Below are 25,897 nucleotides of genomic sequence, written 5' to 3' on the forward strand. Positions count from 1 at the left end.
GGCTGCTTCGCAGCATGGTGGTCTCAGACTTCCAAGAGATTGAGAACAAGAGGCTCAGGGTCTCACAAGGTCTAAGCTCTGCAACCTACACAGCATCACTTCCCCAATATTCTACTGGCCTAAACAAGTCATTAGGCAGCTCAAATTTAAGGACATGGAGAAATAGATTTCACTGTTGATGGGAGGTACAGCAGTATGTTGCAAAGGGGTGTGAACCTAGGGAGGCAGTTTATTGGCAACTATTATAATAATCTATCACACCACAAATTTGCGAGTGTTCTTAAGCAGTGAGAATCCAATAGCTTCCTTGAACCCAGGATTGACATATCCAAGCTGTGTTTAAAGAATAAGTATATGGTGGGGCAGCCCAGTGGCATAGTGGTTAAGTTCGCATGCTCTGCTTTGGCTGGCCAGGGTTCGTGGGTTCAAATCCTGGGCGCAGACCTGCACACTACTCATCAAGTCATTCTGTGGCGGTGTCCTCCATACAAAATAGAGGAAGATTGGCACAGATGTTAGCTCAGGGCCAATCTTCCTCACCAAAAATAAAAGAATAAAGAATATGAGTATGGCCCTCATCAGTAGGTTACATTAGAATAAAGACAAACTGAAGACCAAGAAGCACAGTGGGAGAATTTTCTAGTAGTTTAGGTCAAGGTAATATATGTCTGGATTAGGAAATATATATTTTATCTATGAACAGAGATTGGCTTTTAATGTATAGTTATGCAAAATATAGTAAGCCTTTAAATAACATATGAATGCTTAAAAATAGGTACCTTAATTATCATCCTTTCTTCTTCGTCTATTTTATTATTTTAAATTAAAAAAAAACCCTACTCCACAGAAATGTTTAGTGTTATCAAAGAATTACCTTTGGTTACCTTAAGCCTCCAGCTGAAGAGTCTTATAATTAGCTTGGCTATGATACTGCATAGGAGCAGCTGAGCAAATAAACTGAGATGGATCAACTCATTTGACCTGGCAGCTCACACAAAATTCCGAGGCATAGAACAAGGACAGCTTTGCTGAACCCTTCTGGAGACCGGGAGTTAAGAAAATACAAAGAAAAAGAACAGTTTCTGCCTCAAAAGTAAAATGATGACAAACACCTACTGTTTCTCTACTGTCCCTTGATCCGTCTACCAGTGCGCCTACCCGTCTGCCTAACTACCACTGGCTTATACTCTGCCTTAAAAAAATAACTTAAGATAATTGAATATTTATGATACGTAACTGAGAAAAATAGGGAGATTATGTTAAAAGGCTAGAAACAGAATGTCTGGAATTTAAACATTGAATATTACTTCTTCATGGCCATGATGATTGAGTTATGTCTGTTTGTGCATAGAAGTTGAAATGTGCATCCAAAAGTATGTAGTAATGGTTTTGACTGCTTAAGAGAGGTATAATTTGCATACCCTAAAATTCACTCATTTTAAGTGTAAATTTCAATCATTTTTAACATATTTACAGAGTTCTGCAATCATCATCACATCTAGTTTTAGGACATTTCCATTATCCCATTCTCACCATCAGTTCCAGGCAACCGCTAATCTGCTTTCTATCTCTTTTCTGGGCATTTTATATAAACAGAGCCATACAATATGTGGTCTTTTACAACTGGCTTCTTTCACTCAACGTGCTTTTGTGGTATATCCGTATTATAACATGAATCATTACATAATTCCTTTTTCTTGCTGAATAGTATTCCATGATACACTGATTTTTATGTTGTAAATCTCATATCTCCCTCCAACATTCTACAATATATATGTATTATTCACGGTCTTACTTTGCTCTTTTTTTTTTTGGCGAGGAAGATTGGCCCTGAGCTAACATCTATAGCCAATCTTCCTCTTCTTGCTTGAGGAAGATTATCACTAAGCTAACATCTGTGCCAATCTTCCTCGGGGGTGTTTAATGTGAGACGCTGCCACAGTGTGGCTTGACCAGCAGTGCTAGGTCTGCACCTGGGATCCGAACCTGCAAGCCCTGGGCTGCTGAAGTGGAGTGCATGAATTTAACCACTATGCTACCAGAGTGGCTTCTGCTGTTTTTTTTTTTTTTTAAGCTAGTAGCAGCAGTGCTATTTCTAATGTTCTTTTGACAATTCTACTTTGGTACATCTTGTAACAATTTCTATCCTGCTCCCTTACTTTCATTCCATCAAAAGCTTTGTAAAGATGATTGATCCATTTAAGAACTTATTTTGAGAGTCACTTGGCAATTGTTCACTCCTCAAGCCTTTCATACATATATATGAAACACACACACACACATACAGTAAATTATCTCTCTTCCTGTGGGAAAAAACAAGGGAAGACCATTGATAATTTGACAGGGAATAGATTTAGCAACGTCTGGTCTCTACGCTTCCTTGATGTGCATTCAAAATGTTTGTGTGTCACCTGTGAAATTCAGTCTGTTCATTTTACATGCTACTCAAATATAATTTGTGATATTTTGGCTACAATTTTTGGCTATTAATCAAAATAAGACTATATCTGGTTGATGTAGGGGAAAAAACTTAAAAGTTATATTTTCCTGAGAATACAATATATTGTACAGTAGAAGATCCCAGCTACGACATGCCTTTATGAAATGTGCTTTAGCTATCCAAAGAATAATGATGAGAAATAATGTGCCCAAATGCAAAAGTTTTAATTTTAATGCACATTCGTTTCTTTAGCATTTGTGGAATCCAGCATCTGGAACGAATAGGAAAGAAGCTCAATCTCTTTGACTCTCTTTACTTCTGTATTGTGACCTTTTCTACCGTGGGCTTCGGCGATGTCACTCCCGAAACGTGGTCCTCCAAGCTCTTTGTCGTTGCAATGATCTGTGTTGCTCTTGTGGTTCTGCCTATACAGGTAAACATAACCGTGTTAATTTCTTCAGAAATCTGCAAAGTCTTATGAAATCTAACCTTCCACATTTAAAAAGAAATCTAGCATGATTTATTAATCTAACAGTAACATATAAACACATGCTGCTATTTCATCTAGTCAGTTGGTTAAAATTGTCTCAGAAATGCCTTCTTATATGATATTAGAAACACTGAGAGTTTTTTTCCTCCAGTCACAACTGATAGCTCACATTTCATTTCAGTTCTCCTAGATGTTTCTTTTAAGTTTAGGGTATTTAGCTATATTATTTCTAGGATAATATAGTCGTTAATTATAGAAGGATAGATCAAGGAAATAAACTTGTGAAGGGTTGAATTCTCTTGATTCTTGAAATAAGCTAAAAGCCATACATTGTAATGAATAAAACTTGGGTACATATGTCAGTCAACCAAAACAAACAAAATCAGAAGTTGGGATGGAACTATTATGCACTGTTTGGGGAAGTGAATAGGGAGGTTGCAAAGGAACAGAGATATAACGTGAAACTAAAGCTACGTGGATGCAATCTCCAAATCTTTTACTACGAGCTCTGGGTGTCCGTGGGCGGGCAGGTCAGAAACACGATATAGCAAATGCAAAGCAAACTTGTATGGTCCATTACACAGCCTTTGGCCACAATGTGTCTAAATATACTTTACATAGGTATAAAAATGATCTTCCTACTCCTATTCAATCACGCAGGTCGTCCTTCCCAACGTCTGTACCCTATAGCCTCCTCTTCCCTTGCATGCCAGCTACTAACAACTAGATGATGGCCTTGTGTGTGTGGTAAGGGCATCTGCCATTGCATGAAATGTGGGCTGAACCTGACGGAAGAATGTGGAAGAAATGCCAATGAGGCTTTTCTCTTTGACACAGCACGTGTCATATCATGGCTACATGCTCTACTGGACATAAAGCAGAGGCACACACCTCTTAGTGCCCTATTATAATATAATAGGAAAATCATATTGATATGTTTCCTTAGAGACCGAAACCCCTGGGAGGCATTAGCAACCTCTGCAGCAACCATATGAAAAGCCTATTGTTGAAGGGAACACTGATAAATTGATAACTCAATGAGATCCATCTAATAAATTGAGCATATCTCATAAACAGTAGATGTATTAAATTGATTTTTATTTTCATGTCCAGTGTTTTTCATTTACATGTGGAAAATACATTACAGTTTGAACAGCTGGCCTATTTGTGGATGGAGAGACAAAAGTCAGGTGGAAACTACAGTCGACACAGAGCTCAAACTGAAAAGCACGTTGTCCTGTGTGTCAGCTCACTGAAGATTGATTTGCTTATGGACTTTTTAAATGAATTCTATGCTCATCCGAGACTACAGGTCCGTTTAAATTATTTTGTGCATTATACTGAATCATACCTACTAACATATTGTCCAAGTCAATTAACTGATGGTACAGTCTGCATTCTGGAAGATTTTTATTTATACACTCCAATTTAGAAAGAGTAAGTGAAGAACTACAAATATAACCAGGAACATAGAAAAAATATTGGAGAAATGTACAGTATTTTAAGTTTCGTTCTGTATCTACACTAAAAGACAGATGGACTTATGTTAATGCTACAAAGAAAGGTTTTCTTTGAATTAAACGGATGGCTTTTTTTCTCCCTTGGGTAATGCATAAATGATATTTTTATGAAACAGTGAAATTTAACATAAAATATAATAAAACAATGAAAAAAATCATTTCAATATCATCTGCTCACTTGAATATTTCAGAATTTTATCAAGTGTTGCTGATGGAAATGTGGAAGTCTGGAAGTTCCATTTTTTTCTTTTGTTTCCTGGAGTGTAACTAGGTCCTATTTATAGTAACAATAAATGACCAAAAATTGGATAATAACTAGCTGAATTGAGAACATGAATTCAGAAAAATCTCTTCGTCTATCTATGCAGATAAAATTCTCAGATACTTCTTTCATTTGCCATGGTACTAGGCTAATGCAGATTTAGTAATGTTCCTTGCTTAATCCAGTCCAAACATCAAAGAGCTACTTGAAAGTCTTATATTTCCTCCATAATTTGTGTCAAGAGGTTGGAAAATCTCGAGATCAAGACAGTACTTAGTATATCTAATTACCCTTCCCTTAAAAAAGATAAAGAGTTTTTTTGTGAATAATTGGAAATATTCTTAAATATTATTTTTTAATATATTTTTAAAAATCTAAATTGTAAGTGATACTTATATAATACATTCATTTGTTTTCATATAAATTAATTTGCATTTTTGGAGAAACTCCATATTTACTTATTGGTTTTTATATTATTCATATTAAATAATTTCAAGCTTGCTCATTATGACCCACAAAGAAAAATCTATTATGGGGAAAATCTGATCCCCCCCAAAATTTGATCCTTTGTAATTTATTTTGTCTAATATCAATATAGAGAATTCTGAAAACTCCAAAAATTCCTGCTGGATATTTTTTAGAGTGATAAAATGGTGGATATTTACCAGAGAATTTTAATTCCTGTAGATCAGTTGTTTTAAATCATTTCATCACTAAATACCTTCGTGTTTTTTCTAAAGGACCATTATTTTGAAATATTTTCATCTCAAACTTTCTTATTTAATTTACCTTGTCAGTATTACCAATATTTTTATGAAACCTTATCCACTCAGATCGTCATCAGAAGTTTTTCAAAATCGTCAGCTCATAATAATATTACCAAATGATAAAAATCACCATCACAGTTTTTATTCTGAAAATAAGAGCTTGAAGTATGAATTAATACTTAAGAACTTCTGCCTGGTGTACAGTGTATGTTTTAGAACGAGCCTGAAGTTATAGCTGAAAACTTCACAGGCTAGAAAAGTGTGCCTGGTGATGATCACCTTCTCTCCATGGTACTAAGAAGATTGGAAAAGGTCAGGAAGAATTATCAATTTATTATATTTTTATATGTTTTGGTTATGTTTATTGTAGTATCATGTTATTTAAAAAATCCCTAGGTTTTAAATGCAAAATTTTATTTATTAACAAGAGTTCATGTCTATTTTATCATATTGCACAATGTTCTTAGATATTTTGTTACCTGTGTAGCATAAAACGAAGCATTGCTCTTTCTATCCCACTGCACACTTTGTTTTGAATAGGATTACTACGTGGTGATTTTGTGTCCTACTGAAATGGATGTGCAGGTTCGAAGGGTACTACAGATTCCAATGTGGTCACAAAGAGTCATCTACCTTCAAGGATCAGCCCTGAAAGATCAGGATCTCTTGAGAGCTAAGTAGGTATCCCTATCTTTTTTCCACTTTACCATGCTTTAATATTTTTTCTCTCCTCCAAATTTTAGTAATTTCAGTATTATAAGACGTATTTTAGTATTTTTGAATACAGAGTTTGGCCTTAGTCCCACTGCTGGTCAAATTGAAAGGTTAAAACTATAAAATCAGGTGTTTGGTCCTCTTTCTCAGTGCGAGGATGTTCAGCAGACTGTGTCCACATGCCTCAAAGAGGGTGGCGTGGTGCAATTATCTCAGGCTGTCAGGCATCAGCTGCGTTATCCAGACTCCCTGTTGAAGAACAGTGTCCCACTCCCTGAATGCCATTTTTATTCCACAAATAAAAATCTTGGGCAAAACGTTGTGTGAGATGCCCAAGCAGTTTGAGTTGGGGTTTAAATTTTAGAGAGTTTGTATTATGTACTGGGCAGGTAACACCTGGATCGCCTGGTGTCAGAGATGCGAGTCTTTGGGGGCTGGAGGAATGAGGAAGGTGACAGGACCTACTTAGTCGTTCTCTTCTTGTTGCACGTGTGCCAGCAAACCCGGCTTGAAGGTGGCATCGTCTTAAACATTTGTCACAGGTCATGGGGGTTATTGCACGTGCACAGCGTGAGAGCAGGGACCATGGACACCAGGAAGGTAGGGTATCTGCAAAACAACATATGTCGTTTCAGAAGCCAGAAGAGATCCGTAGCAGAGGTAGCTTTGCTCCATCTTTTCTGTTGCTTTCAAAGTTTTGAACGTCTTCATGTTTATCCTTGAGTTGTCCTACATGCTCTTTTAGATTGAAAAGTCTCCTCATTGTGTTTTATAGCATAAGTGTTTTTTATTTGTTGTTGTTGTTTCAGTCTTTTTTGGACAGCTTGAGTATATGTGTTAGTGGGTATGTGTGTGTTTGTGTTTGTTTCTGCGTGTTCTTTGCGTGTGTTTATGTGTGTGTGGGGGAGAGGAAGGTTGGTGGAAAAGAACACAAGAAAACTCCCAAACTCCTTTTCACTGCTTAATCCTGCAAGTGAAGACTAGATATCTTGTCACAGGAACTCTGACATTACTTTTGATTTATGTATCACAGTTCAATTTAGCTGAGATTTTTTTCAATGATTTAATAACTTCTGAAACAAAAAGTCATTAGAAACTATCAGGATATAATGAATGGTACATGATTGGAAAATTAAGCTTCTTTGAGAATATATTGGTATTTTTGGTGATTAAACACTTCAAATATGTTGTCACTGTACACATCACAGTTCCATAATTAATCACATTCTCACGGTACCTCAGGTAAAACACAGCTTGAGATGTTTGCTAATTATTTGATATCTGCACTCATTATTTGAAAGCTCTAAAGAAATAGTTGCTTAGGGGGCTGGCCCCGTGGGGTAGTAGTTGAGTCTAGCGCACTCTGCTTTGGCAGCCCAGGTTTGTGAGTTCAGATCGCAGGCACAGACCTACACTACTCATTAAGCCATGCTATGGCGGCATCCCACATACAAAGTTGAGGATTGGCACCGATTTTAGCTCAAGGCTAATCTTCCTCAAGCAAAAAAAAAAAAAAAAAGAGGGAGATTGGCAACAGATGTTATTAGATCAGAGCGAATCTTCCTCACCAAAAAAAAAAAAAAAAAGCAATGGTTGCTTAAACACTAACATATGTAATTTTGATCTTTATATTCATATGGGTAGATAATCGTTATACCTAATTATTGTGTAAGAGCTAAGTTCTTCACACAATAAGAATGAGTAATGCCATATTATGTTCAATATGCATTTGTGTGATAAATGAAGACTTTTTACTCCCTAATAGATTAATCTAAGCTATTTGTATTAGCTATTAGTATCTTAGGTAGATGCCATCTAGGATTAACATAACTCATTTATTATTAATAGTATTAAAATTATTTCTTAGCAAAATCGCATTACAGAAACATTCCTCCATAGGAATGAGAAAGGGTGCAAATGAGGGTCAGGGAGAGGTAGCAGGCTGGTAACACGAGAGCTGGGTTGAGAAAGAAATGAGATGACAGAGTATCCATCTTTATGTTCATTTCTTATCGTAATGTCGTGTAAAGATTTGGGATTTCACGATAATTAAAACATTCTGCAACACAATTCTGCATGCAAGAAACCAGGAGTTGGTTTCTGCAAACCAGTTCGGAAGCTCAGTTGCATGAGTTTTGAATTTTTCATTGAAAATGATGTTTAGAAGATGTTATGCAATGCTCATATTATCTTAATAACCGTGGCTCAACATTTTCCCAGAACAGTTTGGTTTGGTCTAATTCCACTTTTATCTTTCCTCTCTGAAGAAAATATTTCTTGGAAGGAAAGATTTATTTTATCCTCTTGAACCGGAAAGATAAGTCATTCCTCATTTTGGAAATAAACATTTTTATGCTTTGAGAACATTATTTATCAAGCACTGAAATGTACTGTTTATCACTAAATTTAGGAAGTACAGAACTTTAGCATGAGGGGAAGGGGTCTGGAATGAGATGATGAATTATCTCTATTTATTTATACTAAATTATTTATACTAAATAAATATTATATTTATAATATAAAATCATAGTATAGTCTGACGTAGGAAGACGAAGTAGCTTTCTTCTATTATCTCTCTTAGTTTAGTTGAGGCATTGCAGTTAAAATGTAATTCATCATAAAATAAAGGCCAATACAGCTTCCTTAACATAAACAAAGCACATATATGAGAAAACATATAATCATAAAAGAGAACAAAATTTGACTTTTTCTTAACTTCTCTCATTATAAACTATCGAGTCATATAGCCAATTCAGCAACAATTATTTTGTTCAAAAGTCCAGTCATGGTCTGCTGAAATCCAGCTCTCATTAAGGCTGAAGGATCTTTGGAGTCTACTTGTACCTTGTGTGCATTAAGCACTGCAATTCTAGCTTTCAGATAATACATAGATATTTCAGTGTGTGATTATTTTCTTTTGCTGTCTGCATTTAGGATGGATGATGCTGAGGCCTGTTTCATTCTGAGCAGCCGTTGTGAAGTGGATAGGACATCATCCGTAAGTTTCTAAAATCTCTTAGTACTGTTCTTTTCACTTTAGAAGTTTTTTGTGTGTGTTTTTTTTTTTTTTTGTGAGGAAGATTGGCCCTGACCCCTAACATCTTTTGCCAATCTTCCTCTTTTTGCTTGAGGAGTATTGTCCCTGAGCTAATATCTGTGCCTGTCTTCCTCTATTTTATGTGGGATGCCACCACAGAGTGGCTTGACAAGCAGTGCTAGGTCTGTGCCCAAGATCCAAACCTGCAAACCCCAGGGCGCCGAAGTGGAGCACGTGAACTTAACCACTAGGCAACCGAGCTGGCCCTGCAAGATTTTTTTAAATTAAATTAAATTTAATTCTTTTTTTCTTTGCTGAGGAAGATTCGCCCTGAGCTAACATCTGCTGCCAATCTTTGTCTTTTTTCCTTTCTTTTTGTGAGCCACCACTACAGCATGGCCACTGACGGACAAGTGGTATAGGTCCGTTTTTAAATCTGCCAACATTAAATATCCATGACATTAACATTTTATTAAAGGAAAACAAACATCTCTAAACTATCTTTGCCATAATATGAAAATAGTTGCATCATTGACTGTGTCAGCAAAAGTGTTTTTGAAGTGGTTTCTACTAATCCTTGGGTTTTCCGTTGGTCACAATGACACAAGTCATATATAAACAGATCTAGACCATTTTTAATTAAATATATCCTATGCTGTGTAATTTCGTTAAGATGATCTCAATTTCCTCAACTCAAAAACAAGGCAGATGGATCAGACAGTCTGCATTAGAATCAGCTGGAGGGTTTCTCAAAAATATGCATTCGTGAAAATTCTATTCAGGATACACGGGGTGGGGATTGGGAATCTGTGTGGTTTAAAAAGATCCGCAGGTGATGTGGAAGTACCTTCTAATTTGGTAATCTTTGTCTTGTATGGTCTCTGTGATGCATTTTTTAGATCTAAGGTTCTATAAACTCATAATTAACGGAATTGTATAGTTTACTAAATTATAACTTCTGTTTTTTAAAAGATGCATTTTAATTTTATTATTTTAAAAAAGTGCCTTATTATTTTAGGTTTAGTAGGTACTGTTACCTCCTGCGTTTCTAAGCCAATGAGCACATCTCTAGCCATATCTATGGTGCACAGACAAATGAGACCCTTGGGGGCTTCTGTAGCGATGGGGGGAAAACAAAATATGCATGGGTCTTTTAGGGACCTGTTTTGCCCTTTCTGGAACATCTAATAGGTGTGCTCTGTAGGTCCTGAATGTGGCTGGTTTTGTGTTGTCCTCACTCTAATTTACCTAAACTTCTTACTCATTTTTAAACCAACTTTCTCATCCTCTGTTTGAAGAGAGCTGTTACGGGTTGAATTTCATCCATCCAGAACTCATATATTGAAGTCCAAACCCCCATAATGTGAACTTATTTGGTGATAAAGTCTTAACAAGAGATAATGAAGTTATGATGAGCTCATTAGTAGGGGCTTAATCCAGTATGAGTGGTGTCCTTGTAAAAAGGGGGAATTAGGTGACAAGTATCAAGGAGAATGCCTTATTTACATAAAGAGAGCCATCTGTAAGCCAAGGACAGAGGCCTGGAACACATCCTTCTATCACTGCCCACAGAAGGAACCAACCCTACCAACACCTGATTTTGGACTTCCGACATCCAAGACTGAGACAATAAATTTCAGTTAAGCCACCCATTTGGTGGTACTTCATCCCCACAGCCCTAGTGAACTGATATAAGGGCATAGACCAAATAAATGGTTGCAAAATTTGTAAGATATTTCTCTCCAAAATGTATATTTTTAAAAATTCATCTGCTCCCCCCCTTTCTCACAGTTACTATCTTAATTCAGACCAGACTCTCCTCAGTTCACTTAAGTACTATTCCAGTAGATTCTTAATTAGTTTGGCACCTTAAGTGCTCCAAGCATGTTTACTGAATAAGTGAATTTGAATTGAACATATTCTACTTTATGTTTCTATGGTTATTCGACTTATGTAAGTGTGAATTGCGTGCCCCTCAAGTAGTAAGCTGGTTTCCAAACACTTGCAGCCCTCTGGTAGGTATCTATAATGCCTTTGTGAACAATGGGAGTTTAATATTAGGAAATAAATACACAGTGCCTTTCAGAGTTCTCTTTACAATGAGAATTTGGGTACTTTCAGTTAAACAAACGCATTCCATTTCCTCCTGACATTCTACTAAATTGACGGGAAAGGGATAAAAAGGTTTCACTCATGAGGACAAAGGAGATAGTAGATGAGACAAGTTTGGAAGTTAGAAAGCAGATGGATGAATGGTGACTGACTTAACAGACAGAAGGGAGTTAAAATTTAAGTTGAGAGAGGAAACAAATCGCGAGCAGGCTGCTTTTTGCCATGGAGCCTCAGAAGTCTCAGGAAATAGAAGTACCAGATGCCTCTGCAAGGAGGGTTATATGTAGGACTAAATATATGAATAGCAATTAAAAGTCTGTAAGAGAAGCAATTCTATTCCCTGAATCCCTCCGTATATCCATTGCCAGGCACTTTCCCCACCCTGGGAGGAGAGGGTTACTGTTTGGAGAATTTGGTCCATGGATACCTGCACTCAGAAACACTGGGTGCGGCTGAAGGTCCAGATAAAATTCAAGGTAATTAAAGAACAAGTCGTCTCACTGAATGTGAGATGCTTCCCTCAAATGACTCTGAGGTCCCTTACAGCCAGGTCCACATCTCCAGTGACACAAGACTGGAGGAGTTTTCTCTGGGGAAATGGTCCCTCACAAAAGAAAATGCCATATATATATATATATATATATATATATACACACACACACACACACACACACACACACATATACATATATGCATACAGATATATATATACCTATCTATATAAAGTGTGTGCATAGATATAGAGTCTGGAGTTCCCCAGTACAATATCATAGATTGATCACCTTATTGTAAAGTTCATGTGAAAATAAGGTCCCTGTGTTCACTCAGGTCCCAAACAGCGTTTGAGTGCATCCCTCCTACATATGTTCACACAACAGGGATCACTGGACATTTAAGGAAATTCCTAATAAGAAAAAGAAAGAATAGGGGCTGGCCCCGTGGCCGAGTGGTTAAGTTCAAGCACTCTGCTGCAGGCGGCCCAGTGTTTCATTGGTTCGAATCCTGGTCACGGACATGGTACTGCTCATCAAACCATGCTAAGGCAGCGTCCCACATGCCACAACTACGAGGACCCACAACGAAGAATATACAACTATGTACTGGGGGGCTTTGGGGAGAAAAAGGAAAAAAGTAAAATCTTAAAAAAAAAAAGAAAAAGAAAGAATAAATGAGCAAACAAGAAAAAGTCACCCAGAAAAGAGGAACTCAGAGGCAACACAACAGCACTGTGCAATTTTGGGAGAAAAAGTAAGTCTTAGAATATATGATAAATATCCTCAGAGTAATAGGAGAAGATGAGGAGCGTGAAAATATATAAAACAAGAATTCTAGGCTACAGAACAAAGCAATTCAAGACAAAACAAGAAACAGGGAACCAAAAAGAGCTCCTGGAAGTTAAATAGAGAGTAACACATGAAAAAGCAAATAAAAGGTGTAGAAGAAAAATTTAAGGACATTGAAAGAATGAAGAATATTAAAATGAGCACTTAAGCCAAATAATGGAAAAGTGGAGTCAAAACATGAGAAAATAAAAGGATTAGTCAGGGAGAAACAAAATAAAAGGATTAGTCAGGGAGAAACAATATCCATATAGTAAGAATTTAAGAAAGGGAATCCAGAAGGTGGTGCAGGGGAATATTATCAAAGATATGATATAGTCAAATTTCCCAGACTGAGAGCATCAAATTGAGAGGGCCCACCTATTACAGAATAATGGTTAAAAAAAACCTGCACTGAGGGCTGGCCCGGTGCTGTAGTGGTTTAAGTTCGCTCACTCTGCTTCTGCAGCTCAGTGTTCACAGACCCAGGTCTTAGGCACAGACCTACACACCGTTCATCAAGCCATGCTGTGGAGGGGTCCCACATACAAAAACAGAGGGACATTGGCGCAGATGTTAGCTCAGGGTGAATCTTCCTCAAGCAAAAAGAGGAAAATTGCAACAGATGTTAGCTCAAGACCAATCTTTCTTACCAAACAAAAAAAGAAACAAACCAACAAAAACCCATTATACTGATCAGAGAGAATGAGAGAAGAGAAGGACCAAGAGAATGAATGAGGAGAATGAAATTGAAGAGGAAAGAAAGAAGAAAACATTCCAAACTAAGGATGGAGAAACAACGTTTTCAGACTTCTCGACAGTAATACCAGAAGCCAGAAGACAATGGGACAATGCTTTCAAAATTCAGGAAGATGTTTTGCCACCTAGATTTCTGTATCCTGGCAGAATTTTGGTCAAGTAAGAAGGTAGAAAGAAAGTTATTTACAGATATTAAAGATTTCAAAAATGTGCAATCCTCAGGAAGCTGATAGAAAATGTGTTTTACCAAAACCAGAAAGTGAGTGAAGATAAAAGACGACTCAGAGGAGAAAATGGGAATTCCCATGGTTCTGGAAAAAAGCAGATACTAGGCCAACAGCTGAGCAGCAGGTTCTGAGTGCAACAGGGAGGGCTGCCTCTGGAAAGAGAAGAAATCGATGCAACTGATGTGGGTGAAGGTATGGAGAGGAGATTTCTGCTTCTGGGCAGATGTTATGGACTGCATTGTGTCCCACCCAAATTCAAATTTACATACTGAAGCCCTAATTCTTAATACCTCAGAATGTGATTGTATTTGGAGCTATGAGGTCATTATGCTGGGCTCTGATTCCGTCTGACTAGTGTCCTTCTAAGAAGAGGAGACTGGGACGTACAGAGAGACACCAGGGATGTGCGTGCACTCACAGGAAAGGCCACATGAAGAGGCAGCAAGATGGCGGCATCTGCAAACCAAGGAGCGAGGCCTCAGAGGAAAGAACCCTGCCTGCACTCTGATCTTGGTCTTCCAGCCTCCAGGACTCTGAGAGGATAAATTTCTGTTGTTTAACCCACCCAGTCTGGGGTATTTTGTTACAGCATCTGTAGCAACCGAATACAGCAGATTTTGAATTAGTGGTGAGTAGTTAGGAAACGAAACAAATGCCAAAAGAGGTCCTTATTACCTCTAGAGGAAAACAGATCATTCAAGATTGGAAATATAATTATAGCACTCACCATGGTTTACCATAAATAATAGTCATAATAATATGAACACTGGATATTGATCTCACCGAGATTGTTATTGAACTTTTCAAAAGATGGAGGGAAGGGAAATTGAGAGTGGGTTGGAGTGGGGAAAGGAAACCTATTTCTTCTGTTCCACAGTAGGAAGCCAGGAGATAATATGTGAAATTGAAAAATTAAGAAATGGTAATAAAGTCATGTTTAGACATATGGAAGCAAATAGCAGAATAATAAGTTTTAGTGACTGCCTCTGTGGAGTGGAAATATGGTGTGGGAGTAGGAAAAAGAGAGGAAGCTGTTCTTATCTGTTGTGAAACTTATAGAATTATTTGTCTTTTTGAAGTATGTGTGTGTATAGGTTTGATAATATTTTTAATTAAGCGGGATTTGGAAATATTTCTTTGTCTAGGAAAAAGTTGATTAGGCTAAGAAATTAGCCTTTTGTTTTGGGGAGGTAAACGGGTTTCTTTTCACACCAGCTCAAAGTCGGAGATGCCAGCCAACTGGTAGATATTCAGTTGAACTGCATATGTTTTGTATATACTTAGATTTTTTTTTAATTCAACTTTCGTCCAAAACCTCGATTAATTTATTCCATGTTATTCACACCTGTGATTCAGGAGATGCTACAGGTCCTGCCCACAGAAGCCTAGTAAACAAGGTAGAATTCGACAGCTGTTGTTGAAAGAGGTGGCACACCATAGCTGTGAAAATTTTGGCAAGGTAACAAGAGGCGTTGCCTGCAGCCGCAAAGGGCAAGGAATGACAGGTACCGCCAAGGCTACTTGGTTGTTTAAGCAATCAAAGTTTATTGATAAAGGGAAGCAGAACAAGGAGCAGGGATAAAGGGGAACAATAAATCGGTACTTACAACATCCACACCACAATCAGCCGGGGATGTCCCAATAGCGTGTACGGCTGATGGGAGTGCTGATTGTGCGGGTCTGAGGCAAAGCGTCCGTTCCTCCATGAGACTTCCCCGGCTGATTGTGGTGTGGATGTTGTAAGTACCGATTTGTTGTTCCCTTTTATCCCTGCTCCTTGTTCTGTTTCCGTTTACCAATAAACTTTGCTTAAACAACCAAGTAGCCTTGGTGGTACCTGTCATTCCTTGCCCTTTGCGGCTGCGGGCAACAAGAGATCAGTAGATAGAGAGCATGTAAATCCTTAACTGCCCAACAGGGGACTTCTGGTTGCCAGTTCCCCATGTGAAGAGCGTGGAAATAGCCACTCTGTCCAAATAACAAGTAAAAACAGACTGAACACACTGAAAAATGAACAGCTCTTCAAAGATCTGTAAGACAGGTAAGGACACAGGGCAAACCACTGCCCCCGAGATTGAAGAGCCCATCAGGCAAATACAGAGAACAACAATTTTCCAGAGAGGAGACTTAAGAGTGGCTACCACCTTGGGAACCAGGGCAGGGGCAGGAAAACGTGAACTGTAATTGACGAATTGCTAGAGGCTTGGTGTGGACAGTTCTGAAAATTAAAAACTCCAGGAGTACCCAATCTTAGGGCGTGCCCACAATTTTGTGAGAAATTCCCTTCTCCAGCAGGAGGAGGCAAAAAGGAACCATTCTGAAATAGCCAGGGTACTCTGTTCTTAACAAGGCCTGCCCTCAGGACCAAGGATGTAAATTTGGGGGTGCTAAATGTGTGGATGTAATTTAAAGCCACAGGACTGGGGGATCCCACAGAGATTGCATATAACTAGTGAGGAGGAGTTTTTAGAGGGAAGCTAGGTGCAGCCCGTTATTTAGAAGTCATGATGTGGAGGAGAATTCAGCAAAGACAGAAAAATGAGTAAGGAAGAGATCCAGCAGAAAGGGGGGCTCTGCAAATTAAGTGAAAATTGTGTTTCAGATGGTTGGGCCTGAATAATGGTCATTGGATTTGGCAATGTGAAAGTCATTAGTAGCCATAAAGGATGCAGTTTTTGATGTAATATTGGGTAGTTAAAGCCTGAAACAAGTTTGAGAAGAAACTAGGAAACTCTTCTGCTTCCAGCCATATAGGAGTAGTTAGGACAGGAATAACCCAACACAAATGTTTAAATACTGGATAAAATATACAAAACAATCATTTTCAGACTGGACAACAGACGGCGCAAGACTTTGATCTATGAAGGGAAGGAAACCAGTGAGATCAGCCCTCAAACCTACTCTGCTTTCTACCTGGAAGCATTTACCAGATTCTGGTGCAGAAAAAGTGAAGCCAAGCAGTTTATGAGCTGAGGAGACAGAGATCTGAGACGACGGGAGAGTGAGTGGGGATGTACGGAGCAGAGTACCAAGAGGAGAGAGCCATGCATGAAAAAGCTCCAGTAATCTGCATAGGGGTGCCCTTGAGACTTGGCTGAATACTAAGCCACACGGGTGTAGGATGAGACTCCATGAGACCAGGTGGAGAACAGTAATTAGGAAGAGAACAACTCCCAGGGCGATGCTAAGAGAAGAGCCAAATCTGGTGCGCGGTTAGGAAATGTAGACTTCTGACCAAAAAAAGTAGAGACTTCGTCTAACACTCTAGATGTTCACTAGAGACTTGAGAAAGGCACACTATAGGTGTAGGGGTGAAGTCATTCTAGAATAGAAGTACTCTAAAAATAGCTTACCAGAGCTTAGAAACAAGCTTGCAAAGGATAAAGCTTTGCACAAGTGATTCTTGCCAGAACAAAACTCAACATTCTTGGAAGGATAACAAAAAACTTAGAGACTCAACAATGTACCATTCAAAAGGCCCAGCCTCAAATAAAAAAGTACGAGATATTCAAGGAAGCAGAAAAAAGTCTCTCATAACCCTGGAAAAAAAAAAAAAAATCAGTCATCATGAAAAGATCTAGCCGTGACAGAAAAGATGAAATTACCAAACCTTTTAAAATAACTTTAGAAATATGCCCAAGAACATGAATGAAAGCATGAACACGTTGAAGAGGGAAATGGAAACTATTTTTTAAAAAAAGGTATTCTAGAGCTGAAAAATAAAATATTGAAACGGAAAATGCCACTGGATGGGCTCAACTGTAGATTAGACGCTGCAGAGGAAAATATCAGTAAATTTCAGGAATGCACGGTATAAACTATTCAAACTGAAGTGCAAACAAAAAGAAAGAGGAGCAAAAAAAGAAATAAGACCAGCCTCAGTGACCCATGGGATTATAAATATATATATTATTATGTGTACATGATAATATATATACACACAACTATTAAGTAAGTGTTGTGTCTGCTTTGTTCAATTGCCTATAAGTTGGGAGCAAATTTATTTACATATATTATTTTAGGTTTCATAATTCAATTTTACGTTATTAGTGATCCTAAAATATTAAGCATCCAATAGATAAGTTAGCAAAATATATTCAAAATATAAAAAATAAGTCTATCTTATGCTAAGTGCTACAGATGTATTTTATAAATTGAAAAGTCAGTTGAAAGTGCCCTTTGGTCAGACCAAGGTCTTGGCATTTTCTGGGTCATAGACTCTATCTGAGAATCTAACGAAAATTAGAAATTCTCATGGAGGAGACTATTCATGTATAAAATTTCATCTACAATGTCTGAGTTCTTTCATGGGTCACTTGGAGTTCAGTTAAAAAAAAATCTCTGCCGTAGGTAAACTGCTTTATTTGAAATCCTTGGAACGTCAACAAATAACTTTTAGATATTTCAAATTATAATTATTGAATTTTCTGGAAACATTTTAGCTGATTTCGATTTATAGATAAACTGACTTGAGGTAAAATATTCTGTTTTCACAGGAGCAGTAGACACCTAGGATGATTTGATAATACTCTTTGTTACTTGTTTTATTATTATAGGCTGTTTATTCCAAAGTTGTCACCGTCGATACTTTTAGTTTTTGGTTATAATTGAGTATGTGATATAAGGATGAATTTGTCAGCAAGGAAAGTAAAAAAAGAAAAATCAATATCATCCTCTGCTTTTAGAAGAATGAATTAAAAATCTTGTTTCTGTGCCAGTTTTATTATCTATTGCTCATGTGACATTTGTGCCATAACATTCTGATTTCCTTTATCCTTAATTCTCCATTCACAGGATCATAGATGTTTATTATATCTTAATGGAGCACAATGCATAAATAAAACCAGGAAGATTTATGGGCCTTTCGGATAAGCACTTCATTCCATCTATTTATCCACTGAATTGAAATATTTACTATGCTGTCTATGCACCTAATGCTCTTTATATTATCTCATTTAATGCTCACTATATCCCTATGAAGTAACTATTGTTTTTCATCTTCATCTGTGAAATGTGAATGAAAGCTAGTTGCTAGGGATGGGCTCAGAGTGAGTAAAATATTAAACATGGCCCTTGTCTTCATGGAGCCCACGGTTTAGTGGGCATCAACTTAAAAATCAATTAAGTGGAGCAAATACAGAACACGATGGGGACAACTAGCATGGACCTGAGTAGAAGAAAGAGCTTCCTAGGGTACGTGACAAATGATTCTAGACAAATCTTGTCATATCAGAAGTCCCGGAGGCTCAAAAGTGGAGACGGCATAGTCACCGGAATAAAGAGTCCAAAGGCTGGGGCAGTAGTTTGGGGACAGTTTTAATAAAGCATCTTGCAGGCCCTGTTAAGAAGTTTGGACTTGATGCTAAGAGTAATGAAAGCCACTGTAGGATTTGAAGCAGCCGAATATAGTGATCATATTTTAGTTCGAAAGGGGAATGAATCTGATCAGATCAAAAATTAGTAAAAAAAATATATATTTATATAAAACGAGATAGATAGGCTGGCTTGGAGGCTGTTGCCTTTACTCCGAGCCAGAAGTGACAGTAGTTCATCTGGACTCAGTGAGGCTGGGGAGAAGTGGACATTAGAGCAATATTTAGAAGGCATAACCAACTTGAGAACTGACTAAATGTAGGGGTGAGGGAGACGGGGCAGCACAGGATTTGGAGTCTGGGAAAAGGAATAATGACCAGCAGGAAGATGAGCTCCATTTGGGATGAGAAGGTCAAAGGACAACCAGGGCCATGGCGTCAGAGAAGCCAAAGGAGAAGCCAGTGCCCTACATGTCACATGTTGCCATGAGTCCAGTAAAACAAGAAGAGCGAGAATCAGATCTGTTTAGTAACTTTTCTCTACTCACACAGTTTGTAAATTCTGAAGTGAGATTAGAACCCAAGATTTATGACTCTGAAGCTTAGCTTTTCCCACCTACTTTTTTTTAAATAGACTTTCTGTTTTTGAGCAGTTTTGGGTTTACAGAAAAATTAAACAAAAAATATAGAGAATTCCCATACACCCCCTCCCCCCCATTATTGACATCTTGCATTAGTGTGGTACGTTTGTGACAATTAATGAGCAAATGTTGATCTGTTATATTATGTTTTTTTTGAGGAAGATTAGCCCTGACCAACATCCATGCCCATCTTCCTCTGCTTTATGTGTGGGACGCCTGCCACAGCATGGCTTGCCAAGTGGTTCATAGGTTGCACCCAGGATCTGAACTGGCAAACCCGGGGGCTGCCAAAGCAGAGCACATGAACTTAACCCCTGCACCACTGGGATGGCCCCTTGACAGCTCTTTTTTCAATTGCTGAATAATATTCCATTGTCTGGATGTACCATGGTTTGACCAGTCACTATTGAAGGACATCTTGGTTACATCCAAGTTTTTGCAATTATGAATAAAGTGGCTGTGAACATTCAAATGCAGGTTTTTGTGTGGTTAAAGCATTTGGGTAGGGCCCTCCCAGTGGCTGAGTGGTTAAAGTTCCATGTGCTCCCCTTCGGCAGCCTGGTTCACGGGTTCAGGTCCTGGGCAAGGACATATATCACTTGTCAGCCATGCTGTGGAGGCCTCCCATGTGCAGATTGGAGGGGGATTGTCACAGATGTGGGCTCAGGGCTAATCTTCTTCAAGCAAAAAAAAAAAAAAAGAGGAAAATCAGCAATGGATGTTATCTCAACCAAAAAAAATAATAATTTGGGTAATTGCCAAGGAGCGCCAATTGTTGGATTATGGCGTAAGATTATATTAGTTTTATGAGAAACTGCAGATTGTCTTCCAAAGTGGCTGTACCATTTTGCATTCCCATCAACAATGAACGAGAGTTCCTAATGTTCCACATCCTCACCAGTATTTGGTACTGTCACTGTTTTGTTAGTTATTTGTTAGTCATTCTAGTAGGTATGTCTTTCATTCTTGTTTTAATTTGCAATTCCCTATTGTATATGATGTTGAGCATCTTTTCATAGTCTTATTTGTCATTTGTGTATCTACTTTGGTCAGGTGTCTGTTCAGATCTTTTGCCCATTTTTAAAAGGGGTTGTTTGCTTTCTCATTATCATTTAGATCTTTTATCCTGTTAGTAACTTTATATGTAAAATGCCTCTCTCCTAAACAGCTTAGAGTTGGGTCTTACTTTTTTTGTCCTTCTGATATTCTTTATGTGTTAGTATTTAATCCATTAACATTTAATGTCATCACTCATACGATTGGATGTTGGTCTAACTAAATTGCTTTCTGCTTTTCCCTACTGATTTTTGTTCCTCTGTTTCCTCTTTTCTACTTTCTTTTATTATTTGATTTTTTTTTTCTTTTGGGAATTCAAGTTTAATAAACTGATTGGCTTTTTAGAACTATCTTTTGAAATTTTTGTAATGGCCGTTACAGGGACTACAATACACAGCCATAACTTTTCATAGTGAACTTCCTGTTAATATGGTACAACTTGTTAAAGTCAGAAACTTTGCATTTATTCTTCTTCTACTATCCTGGATGTTGTAGTTTTCAGATGTCAGTTATCATCATACGTTTGAAACCCCACAATTGTCTTTTATAGTCATGCAAATATTAACCATTTTTGATACTCTTCTTTGATTTCTGAAGTTCTAACTTTCTGTCTGGCATCATTGCTCCATTGTCACCTGGTTTCCATGATTTCTGATCAGAGTCCTTGGTCATACGACTGTTTTTCTTTGGCTGCTTTCAAAATACTATCTTTAGCTTTAGTTTTTGATAATTTGACTATAACGTCATTAGCTGTGGTGATCTTTTTGTTTATGTAATTAAGGATTTGCTGGGCTCCTTGAACTTGTAAATTTATGTATTTTACAAAATTTGGAAGTTTCCAGCCATTATTTCTTCCAGTCATTTTCTGCCCTTTTTTTCTCTTTTGTTTGCTTCCCAGGAATTTAATTACATTATCTAAGACATTTTTACCCTGTTCCACAAGCCCCTGAACTCTGTTCCTTGTTCCATCCCTTTTCTCTTTCTTCTCCAAATTGGATAATTCTATTGATCTATGATTAAGTCCACTGACTCTTTCCTATGGCACCTCCATTCTACTTCAAAGACCATTCAGTGCATATTTTTCAGATAGTTTAGCTTTTCACTTAATTTTTTAAATATTTTCTATTACTATGCTGGTTTTTTCTATTTATTGTGAACGTTATTTCCTTTACCTCATTGATCATACTTGTAGTAACTGCTTTAAGCCCTTGTCTGGTAATTCAAACATCTACATCATCTAGACACTTAATGTCTGTTAGATATTGTTTTGTTTGTTTCCTTTGAAAATAGGTCACATTTTCTTGGCACTTCATCTGTTGAATAATTTTGCAGTGTATTCTGGATGTTATTTTATGTTGTAGAGGCTTGGATGCTCCTATATTCTTCCAATGAATGTGGATGCTCTTGTTTAAGCAAGGAGTTAATTTCATTCAACTCAAAATGCAAACTGTATCAGCTGACAGAGGTTCAAATTTCAGTTGAGATTGCTTTTATTCTGTCCCCATGCATGCTTGGTTCAGAGGGCAGCCAATGTTGTACAAATTTATACACGGGATTTGTGATTTCTGTTCTCTGCCTGTCCATTTTCTGGGGTTTCCCACCCTGCCAGAATAATATTTAACCAAATACCTGGTATATAAACAATCTCTCAAATCTACCTCTGTTTTTAATCCTCCTTTTCTTTCCCTAACAGCATTGTCAAGTAGAACCTTCTGTGATGATGGAAATGCTCAATATCTCTACTCTCCAAGATAGCATTGAACTAGACACATGTGGCTTTGAACACTGGAAATGTGGCTAGTGTGACAGTGGAACTGAATTCTTAATTTTAATTGATTTAAATTTAAACAGCTATATGTGGCTAATGGCTACTATGTGGGCAGGGCTACCCTAGAACATGTTTTTGCTTCTTTTTTCAAAATGTGTGAGCTACCTATGTGGCGTATTTCTTTTATAATTCGCTTTGATATAGTCAGTTGATAAATAATAATTTAGGGGTGACACAACTTGTAAGATTTCATGTTAAGCATGATTTTCACTTCTTTTCTAAGTCTTAGCATCTTCTTTTTGAAACTTTTTCGATATTTTTTGATATCTGAAAGTTGTTGATCTCCTCCAACACACACACACACACACATGCATGCACACTCACACACATACAAAGTCAAAATCCTTTTACCTTTAGTGTTATATAAAAAAGTAAAGTAATGTGTTCTCTATATATATGGTCACTGTAATCATGCCCTTGTTAAAATTATTATAAATCTGTATTTTTTTCATGGAAACTGTTACTACAAACTTTCAGTTGTGCTGCATTTCTGAAGGCTTCTGATCCTCAACTATTTTGTGGGAAAATTATTTTGGAGCTTGTCAAGAGATTCCTCTCTTAATCTCTGCTATTTTTCTCCGCGCTGGTAATTAGCCCTGATTGGATTCTGTGTGGTTAGTCTCTTCCACAGAAATAAGAAGTATCTTTAAAAATAAGTCCTCACAATGAATTATTTTCTATGTTTAATTTTAAATTGTGGATGTGACCATTTAACACAAAGATTGATGATTTTTTTCTTTATATATTATAAATTTTCCAATTTATTTCATGGTATTTTGATATTTATCATTTCAGGACCACCAAACAATTTTGAGAGCATGGGCTGTAAAAGATTTTGCTCCAAATTGTCCTCTGTATGTCCAGATATTAAAGCCTGAAAATAAATTCCACATCAAATTCGCTGGTAAGTTTAATCTCGAATGAGATACTTTAAATTTCCTCAAACTCCCATTGTGGTTGTAAGAGTTATTTCTCTGAAGTTAGTGACAACTTAATATATTCATGATTCTGTGGAATAGAAGGATTTCTTTCTTATCATCTACTCGTTATAAGAGAATTTATTCAGTTTCAAATGTGAGAAGATAATATTTTGGTGTGAATCTTTACCTGTGTATATAATTTGGTGATTTTAGCAACTAAACTTACCGGATAGCTTGGTAAGCATACATAGATTAGCACTGATATTTTTGTGCATAGTAGAGACACAGGTTTCAAATGCTCATCTATTAATTTGTGCTTAGAATTTACACATAGATAAATAATACTTTGTTATAGATTATTTAATATACATATAAACTTACCATGCAACAGAGTAATATATTAAAATATATTCAAGTATATTTAAATAGGTTTAAATTGGGGGTAGATTTTAAAAACAATTCAAGAAAAAGATACATGTGAGTTTTTCTTGGAGGCACTTCTTTTAAAGTAATTATTACATGATAGTATACTTTAAAATGTCAGGAATTGAACAGCAAAATGGTACTTTATTATTTTTTTAAATGCTACTGTAAATTTTGGTCCAGGCAGTAATTTGTATACCTTTTTTTTTCAAATATAACAGCTTTGTTTTTTAATATTATATTTCACCTTAATAGTCTGCAGCTTCAAAAGCCATTAAAATGTAAATCATTTTAACTATGTGTTAGCAAAATGTCTTTCCTTCAGAAGACATGTCTGCATATCTTAAAATGTTTGCTTATTAGTACATGATTTTTAAATTAAAAATTATGAACGCTAAGACATTTTTAAGCAATGATAAGAAAGCCATAAAATTATTGGCACTCAATATGCTCTGTATCTTGTCTTTTAGCCTTGCTACTAGTGACATCAGTTTTTTCTAAAAATGTATCACAAGCAACTTAAAGCAACGGCTCTCAATTTTGGCTGTATTTTAGTATCTCTTTGGAAGATTCCTTTAAGTACTAATCACAGAGATTCTGATTTAAATGGTTGAGATGGTGCCAGGGTTTCTTTAAGCTTGTGTCCTAAACTGAAAATTAAAAATAACTGTACCTTCTCTGTGAACAACTTTGTGAAATTAAATGGAAAAATACATGTAAGATACCCTATCTGCTACTACCTATTATATATGTAAATAGCATTCAAGAAATGCTGATTATTTATCTAAAAGAACTTTGTCACTAAGCTATCTTATTTTTATTGTTATTTAGCAAAAGGAATATTTTTGCAAAATTTTTATCGTACTTGGTAATGACTTGCTATGATAAAACTTTTAGGAAGGCAGTAATGACATAAACACTAGGGGAAGTCCTAAAAATACAAATTTAAATTCAAGTGCCCCCACTTAAGATTTAGATATGCAAATTAGTATTCGGAGACTTATTTTCCTCTCCTGCTAAATGACCATAAATATTTGATGTCGCTATTCCATTGGTTGGGATTAGCAGTGAGGATTAAATAATGTCTGAAATTTATTAGGTGCTCCATAAATAAGTATTGAATGTGGATCTTAAAGCAATATGTAGTTTGGGAAGATAATTTGTAATTTTGAATGTGTTAAAACTAAAATTCAGAACAGACTCTAGTTCTTTGCTCTTTCTTTAGCAAGCCATTGACATGCTCACAACAGGTAGATTACACTCACTGAAATAGTCTACTTTTAAAAACAAAAAATGACAAAGACTGTTTTCATTGATTCTCTTTCATATTCTTGTCTTGCCGTTATTTTGATAAACCCATTGAAACGAATGGAATGTTTAAAAGTTCTATGCCAATGGTTTATCTTAATGTTTCTCATTTATGGCATCTACTGAAATTCCTTCTAATAATGTCTGTATTCTTTTATGGCTGAGATTACAACATCTCAGAGGAGCTCTTTCTATATTTGGAAAAGATGAACGCATCCCAGTTTCATTAAATTGCCATGAAGAATAGGTTGGGTTGATGTATGAGACTCTCAAACCAATGCAGTAATATACTTTATATCTCAGCATGATGTTAAAAAGATTATGGAGTTTACCTTTCAGAGAGCAGTGTATCAAGCTGTCACTTAGTTTGTGTGGTAGATTATTAAAATAATGGTCTTCAGTGAACCATGCTCCCTGCGTCTGTGTCCTGTTCTGATGTGACTTTGCAGCTTATTCCATGAGAAGGTGAAATGCATTTCCCACCTTTGAATATGGGCTGGTCTTGTGACTTGCTTTGGTCAATAGACTGTGACAAAAGTTATATCGTATGACTGCAGAAGCTATACCTTAAAAGGCCATACAGCTTCTGTTTTCCCTTCATTGGAACACTGCCCAGAGCCAGCACATGAAGAATCCTAATTTAGCCTCTGTAAGAATGAAATTGACGTGGAAAGTGATGCTCATCCATCGCGGACACCCCCCCCCCCCCCTTTAGCTCCTAAGTTACCCACCAGCCAACTCAAGAATCATGCAGACCTCTAG

At 36.9% G+C, this 25,897-nt stretch overlaps 1 protein-coding gene across 10 annotated transcripts in view; it reads left to right on the forward strand.

Moving 5' to 3' along the window:
- Nucleotides 1-25,897, forward strand: part of KCNT2 (potassium sodium-activated channel subfamily T member 2) — a 347,942-nt gene that overhangs the window by 144,350 nt on the left and 177,695 nt on the right. For all 10 annotated transcript variants that reach the window (XR_011499411.1, XR_011499412.1, XR_011499413.1 and 7 more), the window contains exons 9-13: nucleotides 2,693-2,873; nucleotides 4,078-4,242; nucleotides 6,020-6,156; nucleotides 9,128-9,191; nucleotides 23,280-23,388. Coding sequence is in view for 7 of the 10 variants with exons in the window: in XM_044762850.2 (XP_044618785.1) it covers nucleotides 2,693-2,873; nucleotides 4,078-4,242; nucleotides 6,020-6,156; nucleotides 9,128-9,191; nucleotides 23,280-23,388 (656 nt within the window). In the remaining 3 variants the exon portion in view is untranslated. The remainder of the gene's footprint in view (nucleotides 1-2,692; nucleotides 2,874-4,077; nucleotides 4,243-6,019; nucleotides 6,157-9,127; nucleotides 9,192-23,279; nucleotides 23,389-25,897) is intronic.

The sequence above is a fragment of the Equus asinus genome, chromosome 30 (assembly GCF_041296235.1).
Source record: "Equus asinus isolate D_3611 breed Donkey chromosome 30, EquAss-T2T_v2, whole genome shotgun sequence".
NCBI lineage: Eukaryota > Metazoa > Chordata > Mammalia > Perissodactyla > Equidae > Equus > Equus asinus.